Source organism: Fistularia commersonii, chromosome 14, assembly GCF_037954325.1.
Source record: "Fistularia commersonii isolate RoL2024-O1a breed Wild chromosome 14, RoL_Fcom_v1.0, whole genome shotgun sequence".
Taxonomy (NCBI): Eukaryota; Metazoa; Chordata; class Actinopteri; order Syngnathiformes; family Fistulariidae; genus Fistularia; species Fistularia commersonii.
Genome location: NC_141297.1, coordinates 12,308,102 through 12,328,122, shown reverse-complemented (window position 1 = coordinate 12,328,122; position 20,021 = coordinate 12,308,102). Strand labels below are relative to the sequence as shown.

Sequence of the window (20,021 nt, the reverse complement as noted above, 5' to 3'; positions counted from 1 at the left end):
TATTGCAATATGGTTTCTTTTTAGATAAAAGCTGGGAATCAAAGACAAAGCCATCCTGACTGCTTTCTCAGAAACTGAAATACAACATACATATCTTATCTGACTGTAAGGCTGCCCCAAGTCATGAATAAAGTCTAGTGACTAGTTTACATGAAGAGTTGATTTGTGTTTAAATGAATGAAGGTATTCAATTTTTTGTAGTTCTATTCATAAAGGTCTAAGTTACAGAGATATCACAGAAAGTACAGAATGTACCATTGTTAACACTGGGGTGCATTACATAAAAACATCCATTCATAATAATAAGCTTCTTAAATATACAGTTTAGAGTTATACTTCTATCCTGCTGCTTGCACTAAACTGTCCAGGAAGTAGAGAAATAGACAACACCCCACTGTCCCACGTACGTAATATAGCTGGCCTAACCCCCATATCACCAAACTTTTAACCAGTTTCATCACTTCCTTGGCTCACATGGCTGCTTCAACAGCTGAATACCGCCCACACTGCTCCCTGCCAGAATATTAGGTAAGATAGGACTTAAAACCTTAGCTATCGCTGCAGTCTCATGGTGGATGTCACCCACATCGTGTATTAACCTAAGAACTACAGTACAATTTTCATTAGCCGTCCATCAGCCTCATAGTATCACATATGTGAGGAGTTTATCCACAAACAGATGATCTGTAGAAAATGTGATTGAGCATATCTGCTCTGCATTGTTGTTTTGACAAAAAAAAAAAAAAAAAAAGCGAGATACTGTCTGTGACTCACTGAATTTTGCCAGTAGAATCTCAGGAAACTACTTTTTTTTTCTCATCAACTATTAGTTGGCTGCTCTAAAAAAACAGAGGAAACTTAATTGTAAAAATATGTTAATATTTGAACACTGACCCAGATGATTCTTGGAACAGAAATTTCTACAAGTAAATGGGCTTAGGTCTGCAAGACCAAAAATAATTCCGAACTAAACAAGCAATGACATCCGGTAAAATTTTGCTCAGGCTCAAAATAAATATGAATGAGTGTGAGTAAATTACAATGAAATTACTTTCTACTTCACATTTTCTTCAAGTCATCTTAAGAGTTGTAAGAACCTTTAAATTGATAACAAAACAAAGAGTTCCGATTAGCTTCAGACTTCAAAGGCATTTGAGCAAGAATTTAGCTTTGCCTCAATTCCTGTATAATTGCAGACATTCTGAAGATAAGAGGAGGAATTGCAGAGGGAAAATGATAAGACAGTGAGAAGGACAACAGTCTCCCTCAGCGTCCATTACTATCTGAATATTCACAGTGACATTCCCTTTCCAACGGCCTTGGCGAAATGAGACCTGGTTTAATGGCTAATTAGCCTCATCACTGCTCTGATAAGTAACTACATGTGTGTGTAGCATGACATGAAAGCCTAAAATAGCTGCTGTGTATGCATAATCATCGAATTACCTTCAGTATATTTGAATATTTATAGACTGTACATATCTCATTTGATACTTAAAAAAATTAAAAAGGGACCAGTAAAGCAGAGGTTAGAATATAGTTAAGAAAATTTAGTTTTCCACTCTTTCAAGTCAAAATAGTTATTTTTTGTAGTTAAAATAGTCAAGTCAAAATAGTTTTTCCTCTAAAGATTGTGTTCAATATACTGTATTTCTCTGTTTACAAGGTGTGGGAGTCTAGGAGTATCATGATACCATGATTTTTACCAACAAAGACACATAATAAAAAGATTAAGTAGTTATCAACTTTGCATCTCAATTAATCTAGGATTACTTTTGTATAGAAGAGAGTAATGCTTGTAAGCAACAGTTATAATGTTTCATTCTGGAGTTGTCAAACAGCTGAATTTTAATTGATATTTTTCTAGTACAAAAGAAACTGACACAAAAACAACTCGTCTTTCAATACCTAAAATCCTACCAATATTTGTATTACAATGCAATACAGTGTCATACATCTAGAAATTAACATTGTAATGGATTTTAAAATGTAAATTACAAGATCAAAACAGTTTCATAACAACACAAATCTGGTTTGTTTTATGCTACTGTTGCAAACGGCAGAACAGTGTTTCCAGTCATCTCAGTGAGTTTCCATCTGAATTAGCAAAAGACAAACAGACAAAAATAAGACAAAAATAAAACTAGACCACAACTCTGATTTTAAATATATGAAACCTAGTGCAAAAAAAGAATCAAGATAGTTCGTGTCTGGGTGTGTTCTGCACAACAAGTCCTTTAGTCTTGGCCATACAGAACAGAGTGTTTTGTGGACTGCCTGCTTTCACATTATAAACCACAGACCAAGGTAATCTTAAAAAGGACGAAAGAAGAGATGAGGAATATTTACAATGTGAGGTTACTATGCAAGAGGGATGTGAGGTGAGGCTCTGTACTTAGGCCAGGATGAAGTGGTGGTTGACAAGTCTGCAAGAAGCAACGTTGTTTGTGTATTCTTGCTTGAAACCGCAAAAAAGGTCACAGTAGATCAAATATTTTAAAGAGTACAACTCTACAACAAATAGGCAAGTGTGGCAAATGACAGCAGTATGTTGGTTATTAAGTCCCTCCTTGAGCCACAACCTTACCGTGGAGGGGTAGGGGTTTGCATGTTCCAGTGATCCTAGAGGCTCAGGCTTCTGAGGCTTCTGAGGCTGCCCCTAGTCGAGTGTTGGGGCCGGGGCCAGCGCCTGCCCCGTCTTTCTGGGAGTTTCAAATTGCCGTGCAGGTGTTCCATATAGTCCATTAGAACACCTGAAGTCAAGTACCTGCAGCCAATAACAGTGTGCTAACTTCATGTAAGCCAGGCACAACCATTCAAGGTGGTAGCTGATGTGCAGCATATCAGGAGAAAATGCTGCATGATTTGTAAAAGCCAATACTGTGTGGTTTGTGAACCCAACTACTGTGAGCACAGAGTTCGTTCTCCTTTGTTCTTCCTGCAGACACCTACATAGTGGATCATTCTCCTTATGAGGACTCCTTGTGTTTTAGTCCTTTTGTTGAATTGACAGCAGCCAACCTGTCCCTTTTTTTCTTTAACTGTAACCCTGCACCTTTTCCAGAGTACAGTTTTGTTCAATACCAGGACATAACCTAAATAGAGGCTTGTCTGGGATCACTGTTAAAAGGCTCCCAGCAATAAATTGGTTAGGTAAGTTTGGCTAGGCTGTTTTGAAATGAGGAAGGTTTACTTTACCCCAAATCTAGTCTAAAATGAGATTTCAAGGCACTAGTTGTAAGTGGAAATGGGGGTTCTGTTGCCATTGGTGCCCGTGCAGTTGAGCAGTGTGGCCTCAGTGATGGCACAAGTGAGGTAGTGGGTAGTGCTAGTGTGGAGGGTTAGCCTCAAGCTGATCGGCTGGTTTCTGCTGCTGGGGCTACTGTGTGGGACAAGATGTCACACACACTGCCACTCCACACTGAGTCCCAGGAAAAGCTGAGAGCCAGTGATGCACAACTCCAATTCCAGCAGTAGGTACGTAAACCAGCAATCGAGGCAAATAAAGCCTTATGACTGATGGAGCTTCAGTATCAGAGGGAGACATGCCTACCACCTGCTCCTTCTTGCAGCACAGGTACTCTTCCAATTTATATGTCTTTACCTCATATCGCCTTGAATGGGAGTGTCTCGTTACAGCCAATTTTTCATAAGTCTGAGGCGAACTCCTATTTTGATATTTGAACATATAGCTTCTCCTTTGCAGACATTTGCCTGCTCCTACTGCAGTGTAAACTCCTTGCTCTACCTATATGCCAGCTATAGTTGGAGTAACAAATGGGTTTGGCTTCCCTCCAAGTACTTGGCTGATGGACGTATCTCTTAAAAGCTTCTTTTTCTAAGAAGAGACACTGAAACGGTTTCTTCTAACTCCGTTTATTTCCTGCCTTCTAATCACCACAGCAGGTATTGTCAAGGTCTATTTACTAGAAATAACAAATTCAGTGCAACACTCAATTATGGCCATACATTAAAAGAAAAACGTTTGAGGATATTAATGACTGGTTTCTGAAGGGATTACACTGCTGGGCTTCTGACTTATCTGATATTCAGAAAGCAAAGGAAAAAGCAACCTTTTGAACTCCCATCCATTTTCTACCCCTTATCCCACTTAGGGTCACAGTGTGTCTACTGACACCTATCCCACAGGTAGTATGGCGAGACTTTGGATCCACCCTGGACTGGTCGCCACTCTTCACACTCTCATTCACACATCTGGGATGCTTTTTGATTGTGGGAGAACGCACACACTAGGTGAACATGCAAACTCCACACACAATGTTGGAACGGAACTCAGCCCTTTGTGCGGTTAGGCAGAAACGCTAGCCATGCTACCCCTTCTGAACACCTATCCGTCTGCTCACAGGCGAAAAACTTGAACTGTATCTCGGGTCATAGTACCTATATTTTAGGGTTTTTACACTTTGCACTCAGTCGGTACAATTTGGTAATAAAATAACCGCTTCAGCAGGTAAAAAGTGCCTAAAACATAAGTGTCACTATGATTATTTTTCATTTTGTACGGTACAATATACCAAATAAACTACTTGCCTCTTTAATCACTCCATGGCCTCTTAGCACAACAGCACCAAGGCTTTGTTTGTTCTCAATGTTGAACTTTAAGCCAGTGAAACCAATGAGGCAGAAATAACGTGAAAACAAGATCAAGAAGTAGTAGGGAAAGTAGTTGTGAAGATTTACCTGACAGAAAGGGTAAAGTCCCCAGGATTGCTTTTACTTGGTCGGGCCAGGAAACTGCCGTGGACGCCCCTTGTCAACAGGAGCTGCTCTGCTTCAATTCCAGTGACGTTGGGGTGGAACCACCTAAAAGAAAACAATGTGTGCAAAAGATAGTCGGGGAATCAGATAAGTGTGTGTTAAAGATTAGGATAACCTAAGAAAAATTTTTTACCCCCAATGCTGTGTGGTATGTCTTTCTATCTTTTTATTACCTGTATATCACAGAGTTGGCAATCACAAAATTGCGCTCAGATAACATGAAACATGTTGTATCAGAGCTTAAACTGTACTGTTTTACATTTCTGAAAAATTTATATTTCAAATTTACGATGTGTGGTCAATTAGTGGCATGTTGTTATAACTTAAAATACTGTACAGAATAAGTATTTAGACAGGTGAAAATAATTTACTTAACAGCTCACTGAAATGTCAAATCTGTGATGATAGAATTGTATAGGATTGCATTCACATTTGCATGGTATTGCAGGAGTATTTTATAACATAACCCACCCCTGTCCCAAGATTGAGTTGCAAAATGCTGAATAATTACTCTCCTGCTGATTAACAGGTTCTTACAAGCAGTTTAAACTGGAACAAATTAAATGACTATAGATTTCTCAGATCCTGTATTGTTCCGATTTGATCCTGTATTATGGAAGCTGAATCAAACCGGAACAATCGATATCAGTATTGAGGCACTCCACTAATACCAAGTTTTATGAGGTTTAATAAACACTTTACTGTATTTCTACCTCTCTTTGACTTGGATGCAGTTGTAGGGATTTTTGATTTGGGCTTGATAAAGGAGGCATACCTTTCATGATTCTCAGTATTGGATGACTGCTGGTCATAAAATTGCTGGCATACACCATTTGAAATGTATCATCAGGCAGTGGGTGCGCATTTTCTCGTTGTGATACACAAAAGTAAGGTACATGGGTAATATGAAATCTATCAAAGCATACAGCCAGAAAATTAATCAAGCAACCTCTTATAAACTACAAACCGATGACACATCAGAAGCTTCCATAGTCAGCTTATGAATAATAGAAATATTTCAACCGAACTAAACTAAGTTTAGAGACATGTTATGTAGGGTTTCATGGTTTAACACTCCTACAAAATAAATAAATGTCTCAGGTATATGTTTGAGTATTTTGACAAATGTGACAATACTCTTATGTAAATAAACACTATTATGTGCCCTAGATTAAAAGTTAATCACCAGTATTTCAAGAACATCTGACTTTTCCTTACTGTGTTTTTGCATCTCAAAATCCAATGAAATTCATTATGTCAATGTTCATTGCCTTTGTTTTTAGATACAAAATATATGAACCATCCTGCAATTTCTATAAATAAATAGAATACATTTGACTATTTGAAAATGTTTCTCTAAGATCATTACCACAAAGTGACTCCGAGGCTTGCTATGAGAAATCTCAACACAAGTTATTGTTTTTTTTATTCCTGTACATTTTAGTTCATGCCATCAGTATTTTTTTCCAAAAACAGTATGCACTGTTTTGTTTTGTTTTTTTTTTGTTTTTTTTTTTAACACTGAAGGCGTTTACAGAACTGATAAGCATTTCACTTCCTCTGTTGCAAATCACAGGATTTGAATATTTATCCAATGTACATCTCTAGTACATTGAAGTTCTGGGCTATGCTTTGAAGGACTATATCAGAGACTAAACTGAAGCAAGATATAACCAAGTGATACCTACACTATCATATTGGAGTGCTGAGTAAAAACTGATCAGTGCGGGCAGGCCTAAATTAATCTACCAGAGACAAGATGCAGCAGCAGTATTACAACGAATGGCAGTAGGTCATTGTGTGGATTTAGAGCCCATGGTTAAGCAGGGATGATTGGGTTTAAACCTCTCTAACTACTGTGTGTCACTGCTGGCTAATCCAGTGAACCATCAGCCAACCAGGGCTACTTTTGGGTAACAAGATGGTTGAATAAAACAAAAAAATGTTCATGAAAACCACAAGTGGTGTAAAATGGTTCAGAGAGATTCTGTCTGTCTTGCTGGTGCATAAAAATTTAATATCACCATGAAAAACCAGCTGCATAAGTTTCAAGTTCTCTCAGAGAAGAGTATGATATGCATAGCCTCTGTGTTCGAGTTTTTCTATCAATTCTCAGAATTTGGGGAGAGAGGTTTCATACAGTATATATGAAGAAAAAGGGCCACGATGTTCTGTCATGTTGAATGCATTATTAAGAAAATCTGAATGGTAATTTTTGGTGACAATGTTTTAGGAATAACATATGATGTCCACCAAGGAAGTTATCTTAATAAAACATAGTGTACTTTTGTTTTTGTAACAGCAGAATTACACAATTTCTATCATCTGGATTTTAGTGGGACATGGAAAATAATCAAGAGTGAATCCATTTCTGAAACAAGATCCCTTATTTCACTCACCATAGACCCGTTGTGTAATACAGCAAATAAGTCCACAATTTGTGATACAGTCATGTAAGCACATTTAAAAATGTTTTAAATAGAAGTAATTGATGAAAAATCATACCGGAATTTACAATGTACCGCATTGTTTGATATGGTCCATCAATCCATATTTCATCTTGTAGGATAGTTTAAATGCTGCTTTAGGTGTTTTCTTTAATTTAATTTATTGTAGAAATAGCAGTTCAATATTAAGTACACATCAAGAAATTGAGTTTTTGCAAAAAAAAACAACAAAAAATTTAACACTGACTTGACATTAATACATTTCAGCCACAGGAACACTAATGTTGGAAGATTTAAAGGGGTGTATCCATTGATTATTTGAGCACTGAATCCTTGAATGGTGGTTTAATTTTCAGAGATACTTGATTTGTCATTATGTGATGATCTCCTTTTGTATGATCTCTTACCAAGTTACCTTATTAACTCACTAATCCTGTTTTGTGATACAGACTTCATCTTGAAAACTGATAGCAGGGATTAGGCAGGTGACAACTCAATGCACTTCATGATGGATTAAAAAAGTTTCACTCTGATGATGATACATAAGCTTTGTACATTTCAGAACAATCTTAGACTGTTCTTTGCTCAGGTGCACAAAGACATTCGTATTATTAGTAATGGCTGTTATAATTATACCACAAATAGTTAAGAGTAAAAATTTTGTACTTTGAATACTTTCATCTTTTCTATTCATATTAAGTAATCTGAAACAGATATTCACAATAATTTGTTTATCATGTTTGTTTGTGGGAAAATCAGATTAAAACATGCAACATTCAAAATTAATGGAGAAAAGGTGTAACATTGACAAATTGAGAAGATAAATCCAGTCATGTGATTTTAAAATCTTCATCTGCCAGTCACTACAGTCTTGCCTGTTATGAAAGCACATTATTGATAATACCCCATCTGACAGCCAGGAGTAGAGGAAAAACAAGTGTTTTAATGGAATTCTGAGAAGAACATTGAGAGATATAACAGGATGAATATTTAAACACTTTTTTAATGACACAAAGATATCACCGTAAGAAAAACATGACTTGTATCTGCTCAGCGGGTCTAGGTCTAGAAACCTTTCAGTCAAATATGAGTAATTAACACATAACAGACAACTTGTCAACAAAGGTGAATATGGTTGAATCTTAGCCAGTGAATTGGCAGTGAAAATCCTGGAAATAAATAGTGATATCAGTTTTGGAAATGAGTGCGAGAGGAAAAGCCCTGGGCTGAACCAGCTGGTGATAGAAATACCACATTAAGCCTGACATCTGACCCAGTATACACCTGACCCTGTTATCCACATAACAGGGACAGGATCTGCTCCACACTCATTCCACCACTACACAGCGAAGATTATAGGAGCAACTCCACAAACGATAAATTTACGATTACAAGGGGATTACTTGTATAAATACATCTGAAAACCATGTATGATTGGGCTAAGGCCCTCAGTGACATCAGACACATCTCTAGAAGTCTGGCAGGATGTTTGGTCACTGAGCTTGGTACGAGCCACTTGAAGTGGAAATATTCAAATGGTAACACACGGTATGTTAAATGAATCATCCACAAGTCTGAAAGGAGAATCCTTTGGTGACCATATATCCTTGTGACGAAACATTTTATCCCAAATACTAACCAAAAATCAACAGTATGTCAGAAGAGCAATGTATAAAACCCTACATACGAAAGCAGAAAAAAAAACTGTATTACCTATTTGTTGTCATTTTTCATGTTTAAAAATCTATGAAAATCCCTCTGAAATCACATAATTTTAATGCAGCAGAGACTGACATGAACGACTGAGGCAATCCCTGTTTGGATAAGCATTTGCATATGATTTTTCCCCACACAAAACATGCCCACCTAGTTCATCTACTTAAAATTTTGGAAATTGGGAGTGGGAGAATGAGTTGCTGATTGAGTACATTTTCATTTTCTTTAGCAGGTGATAAATGACAGTTTAAAATGGTCTCATGATTACTTTCACAAATGTTCGAAAATGAACTGGATGTAGAGTCATCTCTGGATGTAAAAAGTCATCTAATTTTTTTGTTCCATGACATCTGTTTTTGAGTATAAGATGCTGTCCCATAGTCTTACAATTTCCTATGTTATATCTTTCATGGATTTCTATACACTGTTGGACAGGAATTTGTCAAGAATTGCATAGGTCAATAATCTAGCAAACACTGGCTGCTTGCTCAGTTTAATAAATTGTAAACTGCAAAGGCTTAAAAATTCACAATAGTGATAGATGTATAATGTGTACTAACTTGGCCTGAAAGAGAATGCATTCAAGTACTCCAGTCACAGCAAACTCAAAAAAAAAAAAATGTTGAGAAAATAGATTATACATTTCCCTCCCTGTATCAAATATTTGTGTGAGGAATTAAGAATTATTAAGCCTTCTAACAGCAGTTAACAGTCTAACAGTCTACTCAACTACTGTAACAATCAGTTGAAAGTGTAAAACACGGCTTACGTTCCTTTACTGCTTATATGATCTGTCTCTCTCTCTTTATCTCCCCCTCCCCCCCACACACACATTGATGTTACAATACTTAGGGGCCATTCATAGGGCAAGAGTGTCAGATGGTCAAAGGATTAGTCATTGTGTTGCTTTAATCCCACAGATTCATACAGAAAAATAATAGTGAAGCAAAAATAACTTATGTCACTAATCCATATCTAATCCTCATCACAGCAATGCCATTGGTTGTCAAATCATCGGAAAGAGACTGTCTGGAAGTTGAAAGTGGGAATACTAAGCTGATGATTCACATAGCTGCACATAGTGAAGGGAGAGGGCCTTTTCCACAATTTAGATGATAAACATTACCTCAACTCTTCAAACAAACATATCCTGGTACTCCGCCTTCAGAATTAGATTCTTTACATTACCTAGAGCAAAATGGCATGTGACATGAAACATAAAGTAATGGTCTATGAGTTTGAAATCTGTTTAATCTGAATGTGATAATTTCTGGCCTAGTTCACCAATCTGGTCGAAGCAAGCCACAGCCTCTTGTTTCAGCAACCTCAGGATTTAATAATCCAACACTGGGCAGTGTTACACAAGGGCGGGCTAAAGTGAGCAAGGGCAATATAGAGACCACATGGGGTGGGGTGCCTCTGAAAGAATTACAGGGTTAAACAGAGAGAGACAGAAGTGTTGTTTTGGTAGAATGTTGGAGAGAGTGACTGTGTGCACAGGACAGAGAGCAACTGAGGGCCTTGTAATCTGGGATTTGGACAAGCGTAAGCAGGCCTCATAGCATGGTTCGTCCATCCCGTAGCCCCAAATGCCTCTCCTCCATAACCTTAGACAAATGTGACAAGCTTAGACTGAATGGTAAGACCACCTTCTCTCCTTCCTCAGCCTCACCCTCTTGATGCTGTGTTCCAAGAGGTCAGCTGCTGCCCGAAGGTTCAACTCCAAAAGCCCACACAATGCTCCTAAAGCCAAGAGAATTTTCTCTGGCTGTAATACAGAGCAGACCATGCCAGACCAGATTAGGGTGCCAGGTCTCTGAAAGCTGCAAGGTCCCTGCTATCTAGTCGGAGGCTAAATGCAACAGCTGTGTTGCCCAGGCCTGCCGATTACACCTAATCGTGCATGGCGTAGTTACACCAGATCACAGTCAGACCTTGCCAAGCTAAAACCTTCTATCTAGCCAATTCAGCAGTCCACCATTAGGCTATTAATTTTGTAGGAATAGGTTCGGGAACTAGTAAATCAAGTGGAAAAACTAAAGTGTGGCAGGATTAAATTGTATGGTTTCTTATAACACAACCCCATCTACCACTTGAACAATTTCAATGAACAAACAAAAATGACAAGGCCACTTCCAGTAATTTAGTACTATAGTTACTCTCACAAAAACAACTAACCTCTTTCTCCACATTGAGCATATGTCACAGGAATCTGCATGAAACAAACTACTTACGGCCAGAGGTAGGTCTTTTTTTTTTTTTTTTAAGTTCTGATTATAATGTTCTCTACTCACTCAGTTAAAGTACTTTATGATTTGCTTTGGGTCATAACTGGAGCATTATCTTTTTACAAGAATGTATCAAAGATGTCATTTTATCTTTTGGTTTGGCACCCATTTTTCTCAAAATTACTTCTTAGGTCCAAGGGGTTTTATTACTTTTCAAAGTCTTTCTGAGATTTGTGTAAAAACTATTATTTTGGAGTTGCTATGTGTGCCTCTGTGTGTCTAAGTGCAGGAGTCTCTTTGGCCTGTGTGTGTTGCTCATTTTAATGATTAACCCATCTGACCATCTTTCACCAACATGTGCTTGTTACGAGAGATTCACATATTGGTAACCAGTAACAAAGGGTAATTTCCCATAGGCATTGGATACCTTTCAATAAGCTATGACATTTCTTATTACAACCAATACCGCTTGATTGAAAAATATAATCATGTTTTAAGGATTTAGACCTGAGAGCTTACAAAAGATCGTTTCTTGCTAACAAACACTGAAATGTTTATAACCGATATCTCAGACGTTTCAGAGAAAATTTGAAATTTGACTGTGTGAAGATGGATGGATGGATGGATGGATGGAGTGTGTGATAAAAATAAAAACAAAATACATAACCTAATTTCAATCATTGATAGAATTAATCAACTAATGGAGGTGCATACATTTCCTATCTAGCCATAGTCTTTCTTCCCTGCCCCCCCCCCCCCCCCCCCCCCCCCACACACACACACACACACCATGAAAGCAGAAGCAAGAGTGACTCAGGGCTTTCCAAGAATAGGATTCTCTTTGATAACCACCACCAAGCACTATTTCCCTGCATTTGATTGTATCGAAACAGCAAGTGAGACCAGATAAAGGGGAAATACATTTGTTAAAAAAAAAAAAAAAAATAGTGACTTTTTGATAATACGTTAGGCGAGAATAAAATGAAGCCAGCAGAGGCAACTGAGCACTGCAGGTTAGGCCTCAGGTTTATTGAGGGGAAACAGGCGCAGCATGCATCCAGCCACCACTCTAGCCTCTTACATAATGTCTCAAGTTCAATAAAGCCTTGGTGGGCTATTTAAAGCATGCCTGTCTAGGCCTGTTGACAAAAAGGTGATATACTTAGTAGCTGCAGCACAGCATGAAAGCCTCTGCTAGAGCTATATTGGTAACAGACAAGCCATAGGGTGTGGATTTTGGTAACGTTGCAGATATTTTTAGCTCAGCTGATCATCCATGGTATTTACATGAGACCCCAGCCCACCCGCCCACCCCAATGAGTTTATGCTTCATTTGTTTGTATCACACCAGGCAATGACTCAGCCTGATCAGCAAAATGGCCAGCTAAGGAAGGTACAATCTGTGTGCTATATTGTAATCAAATCTCAAACTGTTTATAACATTTTTCTATGTGAGAGTAGTTTGTTTTGCACTACAAAACATTGTTCAATGCAAATATGCAGAAAATTTGCAACAGGGAGAAGCTATGGCAGAAAGACAAATTAAAAATTGAAAATAGTGCCCTTATCTACTAAAGAATGAAGACGGATCATCTCTGAATCATTATTTCAAGTCAGGGTGGAAACACCCACAACATGCTGAATATACTGTAATAGAACACGCTTAATTGTTGCCAGTTGTTTGAAGCTTCTTGCTTCCCACTGGATAGCTGAGCAAGACTTCTGATACATACAAATAGATAAGAAATAAAGCCAAAACAAAACTCATGCAACACATGTAAAATTCTCTATTTTAAGGGATGACAGATACGGGTTATTGTTGTAATAGGCTCTCGGACTGTATATATCGTCAGGTGGCCTACACTACTGGACTGAAGACTTGACCCAGGAACTACAGTTTTTTCCGGACTATAGGCCACTACTTTCTTCCCATGCTTTGAACCCTGCAGCTTATACAACGGTGCAGCTAATCTATGGATATTTCATCGCAATTGCCCCTCGGGGGGTGCTTCAGCAGGAAATGAAAAAACGAGACAGATGCAAGAGGTCTATGCAAAAGAAAAGATGGTAGTTTTTGACGCACTCAACGCAAAACACAGCACGACACCCTCATCATGGAAAGCACACGAAGAAATGCTTATGATACAGCTTTTAAGTTGAAAGCAATCGATCTGTCTATCCAGGAACGAAATAGAGCTGCTACATGGAAGCTTTGCGTTGGAGGTACAACTAAGTTTTTGCAGTCACTCCACAGTGTGAATCGTGCATTTAAAGCGGCACTCAAAGATGAATGGGAGGCTTAGATGACCAGCGGCGAGAAATCATTTACAAAACCTGGCCGCATGTGAAGAGCATCCTTTTCTGAGGTCTGCCAGTGGGTCCGAACAGCATGGAACAGTGTGAAAGAATCCACAAGCACTAACAGGTTTTGAAAGGGTGGACTGCTGTGTGAAGAGAACAGCACAACTTAAGAGGTAACTTCGAGATGAAAGTGACATTGCAAGCAACACCAACAGAGACTGAAAAGGTGTGATGGAGATTTTCTGAGCCTCTTCAACTCCAACACTGAAGAAGACGACTTCAGTGGTTTCAGTGCACAGGAGGAGGATGAGTAAAGCCATCAATGACTTTTGTGTTTTGTTTGATTAGCCCTTTTATTGGAGTGTTACAGGCACCGTTTGGAAACAATCGACAAAGATTTTGTAAATAAACATTTACAAAGCCTTTGTGTGAATATCTAATTTCACAACATTGATATCTGTAGCTTAAGATCCAATGCACTTAATATATAAAATATTTTTTTCTTTTAAAATTCAGTGGGTGCAGCTTATGTAATGGTGCATTCTATAGTCTGGAAAATACGGTATATACATTTAGATAAATAACAATGAGACAGGTTGATTTTCAGTCTCATTGCATTCCCAGTGGTCTCTGGTAAAGTTACTAAAATGTATAATACATTACTAATCAGAAAAGGTCTGGGTGATTACAGAGCAATTAATTTCACCACTCGGAAAAGGACACTGATAAACTGCTCATGAGTTTCTGTTATTGCAACTGTCTTTTGGAGAAACTCTGACTCCAAAATTGCTCCTGATGAGTAGGTTAGCCTTTGAAAAGCAAACTCTACAGTCAGTGTGTCAATACTTTGGTGAAAAGGGGGAGAAAGTCATGAGATCTGCTGAGCGAGAGAAGCGCTCTACAAGAAGCCTCTTTACAATAAATTTTAAGGAAAATCCCTTTCTCAGAAAAAAAAAGCAATGAGTAGATGATGACCGACCAAAGACATTTCGTAGAAAATGTTAGTCAATATCAGAGCTCATTTCCTGCGCTCTCTCTCCACAAACCACAGACAAAGAAAATAGCACAACTGACATCTACATAAATGAGCTGAGTAACCTTAGCCACATGCAGGAAGTGGATGAATACATTTGGGATAACTGCAAAGGGCCCAATTGAAATCACCACAATTTTTCTGTGCTAAGACTGGTCAAGCCTTGGAAGAATAGTTTTGAAGCAGCTTACTACTATTTTGTACATTGTCTGTAATGGCTCTCCAAATTAACTTCTGCATCAGTTTTAAGCTGCAAGATTTGAGAAAAAAACAGCCAGTCTGTTATTCCAGCATCCCCATAGTAAACATTTTGTGATTCGGTTAACGGTCTAGAAAACATAAAATATTTTAGATTAGCAATTTTCATGTGTCCGTTTTAATGGCTAAAATAAGATCTCTTTACATGGTGAACAGACTGAACAACAACTAAAAATAAAGTTAATCTGCATCACAACAATTCAAACAAACAGGTTAAAGATCCTGAATCAACTTTGCTACACTTATTTATGTATTTTATTGTTAGTGTGAATGTAAAGTATAAAGTCATGCGTACTGTATATCTAGAAAATGGCTGGTCAAAGCACTCTTGGAATTGTTGGCAGAGCTATCTTTTCCTCCACATGGACTGTTTTCCTGCCGGTTTATCAAGAAAACTCAAACACTGTTCTCAGCTGGTCAAATGAGTTTCAGTGAAAGATGAGGTCTGTTTCATAAACAGAGGGGGTAGATGTCATTTACAATGGTGGAAGAATTGTAATGCTATACAAAATCAAGATGCAAAACAAAACGGAAGTGCAGCGCAATGTTATTCTGCTTTGTTACAGAACCCATTACAATTTTCCTGGACTGAAAGTCATCTGTAAGAGAAAGGGCCTGTTACATCAAAAGGACATGCACTCCTGCATTGTTCCCCCATGGTATTTTAGCTCAGGAAGTACAGAACCAGTGAGGGCCAGTCGAGTCATACGTTTCTCGTCCGGTGACAAACCATGGAAACTAGCAGAGATGAAAACAAGTTTTAACTTTGTCTCAGTGTTTTCCCTCTATCTCTGACCTCATTCTGCTGCTGGCTTTGTTCCCTGGGGCAGCGAAAGAACGCACCAGTCTGTCTTGTAAATGTCTGACATAAACCTCACAAATACAGCAATGTCTAATCTCATCAATGTCTCATTTCAAAAATGTACATACAATTAAAAAAAGGCTTGCAAAAATAATTTCCTGTTTTCAGGTTTTTTGTTATATATTTATTGCCTTTTCTTGTTACAGGTTGAATATAACTTCAGTGTAAGAGAAATCCACAAATTACTATTTCTGTTGATTGCCCATTTATTTTAGCTGAAAAGATCATATGATATATAGCAATTGGTTATCAAAACACAAATAAAATGGAAGTTAACAAAAAACATGACAGTACACCAGATGCTTGTCCAAAGTTCAGGTACATTCTTCAAATATCCTGAATTTATACAGTAAAAACAAACTGAGGGAACATTCAACCAAAAACAACTTTTATCAACCAGTGACTGGTAAATAATTGGCCAAGTCTGCAGAAATATTACAAGGACTTGAATTGTGTCAACCTTCTACGGACAGACCAAAGCACAGAATGTTGATAAATGCTAACTGTAGTCATGTCATTTTGACTAAAAAGGTTAAGAAAAAAAATAAATAAATAAAATTGTTGTGTAGACAGGGTGGCTGTATTACTTTTCCCTAGGCCTGTCTGATAAGATTTTTGTTTTTTTGTTTTTTTCTGAAAAAACTAGTTTTAATTCAAATTTAATTTTTTTGTGGAAAATAGCACTTCTGTATCTTTTTCAAAATCACGGTTACCCCTTTCCAAACTTTCTGCGCTGATCAAATGCAAAAATTCCTTTCATATCTTTTACATATTTCCACCCATATAGTGAGAGACTTTTTGTATCAACTATAAACCCTGGAATTGCAAACTGAGCAATTTCTCAAGCCCACAAGTGCTGAAATGGTCTAAAGACAAGGTGATTGCTGGAGTCAACATTTCATAGGTCACCTTGCATAAAAACATTTACAAGAATGAAACCTCTTCCACTCCAACAAACTCCTCTGCAATGTGAGCTCAACAGAACAACTATAAAGTAGCTTTATTTCACCAGGTCAAGCGATATACAACTAATCTTAAAAAAAACAAACAAAAAAAACCATCAGTCTGCAGCTAATGTAAGATATTTTTGAAATTTAATGTTCAATATTCACAAGCTGGTATATGAATATTGACATAAAAACATAATCTAAGAATATCCAAAATTTACTCAATCAATTAAGTGCAAAGGGCATCTTAATTCAGTTTCATGGAAATGCTTTCATAATCATTAATTGAAGAGATCTGACATAGCTTTAGTAATCTAACAGAAAAAAAATATTTGGTAGCTTCCAAGTGTGAATAATGTCTGATGATAGCTTTTCAAAATGAGAGATTGTGCGCAAGCATGTGATGGTTAAAATCAACTTGTAGTTTGTGGTGTGAGGTAGGATGTAATAATACATGATCTGGTAGAGTAAGACAGTCCAAATAAGTAACACCCTCTGCAACTGATCCTTATCAAGTCAGTGTTTCGGGGAGATTTGCATCCTGCCTGTAATCCTTTGACTAGTCTTTATTGAATAATATGTAACGTGTCAGAGGATCAAGTTACTGATGGGGAAAATAAATGCAATAATTACCCTTCGATTTCATCACATGACACCAAATAAAGTTGTCATCAATACATCTCTTAAAAATCGAATTATATAAATAAATAGAACATTTTCATTTGTGTGAATTAGTTAACAGTAATATTGATACCGTTATAAGTTGCTTGTCTAATTAAAAAAAATCAACATAAATTTCCTGTAAATACATTCCGTGTCAAATCATATTCTTCAGCACTCAAAGGGAAAATGAAATAAAACCAAATCTACATTTTCGTGACTAATAATGAATGATTCAAAGTGTCAGGATTCATTTGTGTTTAATGCAAAGACAAAGTCGTGACCTGCAAATATTCAAGATATTTTCATTTTTTTCATGCAGGTGCCTGTAAAAACATGATCCCTGGAAGAGTTTGTCTTTGAATAACAGCAGTAAAGACACTGCAAACTTTTCATTTGCCTTTTCTTTGAAATGCAGGTACCTGAACTGATAAATAGGATTTCTACTTTTAATTTCCTGTTTTGTCAGAAAATTCACTTGATTTTTCAAAGTTAAGAGTGAAATGGTGAGATCTTAATATTGAGCAAGAATTAAGTTTAGAGGAAAAAAAAAGGGGGGGGGGGCAGCATGAGATGACCAGGATATTAAAGAAATATGTTCATACCATGTCACCTATATTTAAATAAAGTATTTAAATTAATAAATCACTCGTTATTGTGGACAGTTTATTTGTGGTTTATCTATTAGATGCGATTATGAAGTTATAAAAGTCATCTGGATTACATCTGGTTTGTTTCGAAGCATGATCAGCCCTTACAACTAAGGCTATTTCACATATGCTCTGCAAAAAAATTTCCTTAAAAAAACACGTCTGTTGCATTTAATGCAAGTATAACAAATGACTATTTCTTGATGAATATATCTACTGTTTTGATCAAGTGATCAAGCTTACTTTTGAGAGAAAATACAATGCTGCTACTCTACAAAATGTGGCAAATCTAATATTCTAAAACAAAACAAAAAATCTTGAAATGCATGCTTGAAAAATATTCAAAAATGAACTGAAGCGCCCCCCCCCCCCAAAAATACATGTATACATACATCCATAAATTTAAACCACTGAACAAATTCATCTGTCAGATACTTACTTTTGGCATTCCAGAGCTACAGCAGGAAACTACAAATCCAATCTCAGAATTTACTTTAAAATGGAGATAGACTCGCAAAAAAGGGGGTATACACGCCAATAATGTATATATAATGTAAATAACAGAAACACTGTTGCCGCTTGTGTTGCATCTAATGTGTCAGGTAAATGGCTCGGAGGCGACAGGTGTTCCTAATAATCAGTAATTAGTGTAAGCAAAACACGGGGACATCGAAAATGGAATCTGATTCAATGCAATCGGACTATTTTAACATTCGGTGAAAGTATAAAATATTGCAGGAGAGTTTTCCACCCATGCGGTTTAATTGGTTTTACTTTTTTTTGGGCTCTGCGTTATCGGATTAATTTGAAAATGATTCACTAAGAGGCAGTTCGCCAGATTAAACAAAACGCTCAACTTTTACCTTCAACAGTTCTGTTGCCGTTTTTTTTTTTGTTTTTTTTTTTTTGTTTCAAAATACAAAAATACAGCCAAATGCCAGTTTATAAGCAATAAGAAAAAGCATTTCAACTATTCAGCGGGATGGAAACTGTAATTGTAAGGCATTTAAGTGACAGTGTTTAAGGGGTCTGCGACAGGAACAAAGTTGAGGCGCCCCTGCCTTCTTGCTTCGGTTAAGTTACTATCTCGCCCGCTTTCACTCCATCTATGTCTCTCTCTCTCGCTCGCTCTCTCTCCCTGGATGGTTGCAATAAAAAGGTTTCGCGTTGGAATAAAGTGACAGCTTCAAAATATAAACTTTACCTCCGAGATGTCATAGCAGTGCCTGAAACTGTCGAGACGTCTCAAACGATTCCCTTCAGCCTTGCTGAGCGTTGTGGACTGTAGAACGATTTGCCTACAAGCTTTCTGTCAAGCGACAGAAAAACTGTCGGCTCATTTCCGGTTTATCCCTTCAAAATAAACGCCACCGGAAGCTGTGCTGGGAAGTGCGTTTCAATTGTATTTTGAGCCACTGATTTTGTTAATATGTGTGATTCATTTTTACTTTTTTTTTTTAATATGTATATAACAAAAATGATCAAATATCATTTTCCCTTAATCTATATACAAGAATAAAGCCTGTGAATTTAAATTCATTGGCACCCCCCTCACCCACTGCAAACTAAATTTTAATCTTGATTTACTGTAGGCAATGGTGTATTTTGAATGTGAATTAACAAAGCAATAGAAAATCACCATATCGCAAAGTGATAGTAGCCAAATGTAGCAAACTTACATATTACAAGATTTGTAACAAAATTGCCATTGCACTGCATTGCATTGAAGTGAGTTGGTGTGTTAGAGAGGATAGATAGAATAGGGTTAGATGGAGAAGGTGGATTTGCAGTGGCTACCCGTGAAGGGAAAAGCCAAAAGAAAAGTAGTACAAACTTACCAGCTGAGAAAAGAAATATGGATTTGTGCAAAAATGACCAACAGAGGAAAGAAATTTGAACATTAGAAAAAGGTACCTTTTCTGGCAAAGTAGTTCCCAAAAATCCTTAATAAGAATCTAAGTATTTAAAAATTTTGCAGATTGATAAACGTCTCTGCAAATCAAGGCATGATTTTGAAGATTTTTCATAAAAAGAAAAAAATAAAAGGTTTGGTTGTTGTTTTTTTTTTTTTTTTTTGCAGTATATTCTCACGTCTTGCTATAATGTAGAGACCATTTTATTTATTTCTTCATTTATTTAC

The 20,021-nt window shown here is 37.1% G+C and overlaps 1 protein-coding gene across 3 annotated transcripts in view; it reads right to left on the bottom strand.

The window, feature by feature from the left end:
* The window catches only part of ptpn11b (protein tyrosine phosphatase non-receptor type 11b), a 40,264-nt gene extending 21,048 nt beyond the window's left edge, over positions 1-19,216 (bottom strand). For all 3 annotated transcript variants that reach the window (XM_086159663.1, XM_086159666.1, XM_086159664.1), the window contains exons 1-2: positions 19,086-19,216; positions 4,702-4,824 (exon numbers count right to left, since the gene is read on the bottom strand). In XM_086159663.1, coding sequence (XP_086015789.1) covers positions 4,702-4,824; positions 19,086-19,099 — 137 coding nt within the window. In that variant the 5' untranslated portion in view covers positions 19,100-19,216. The remainder of the gene's footprint in view (positions 1-4,701; positions 4,825-19,085) is intronic.
* Positions 19,217-20,021: the final 805 nt, after the last annotated feature.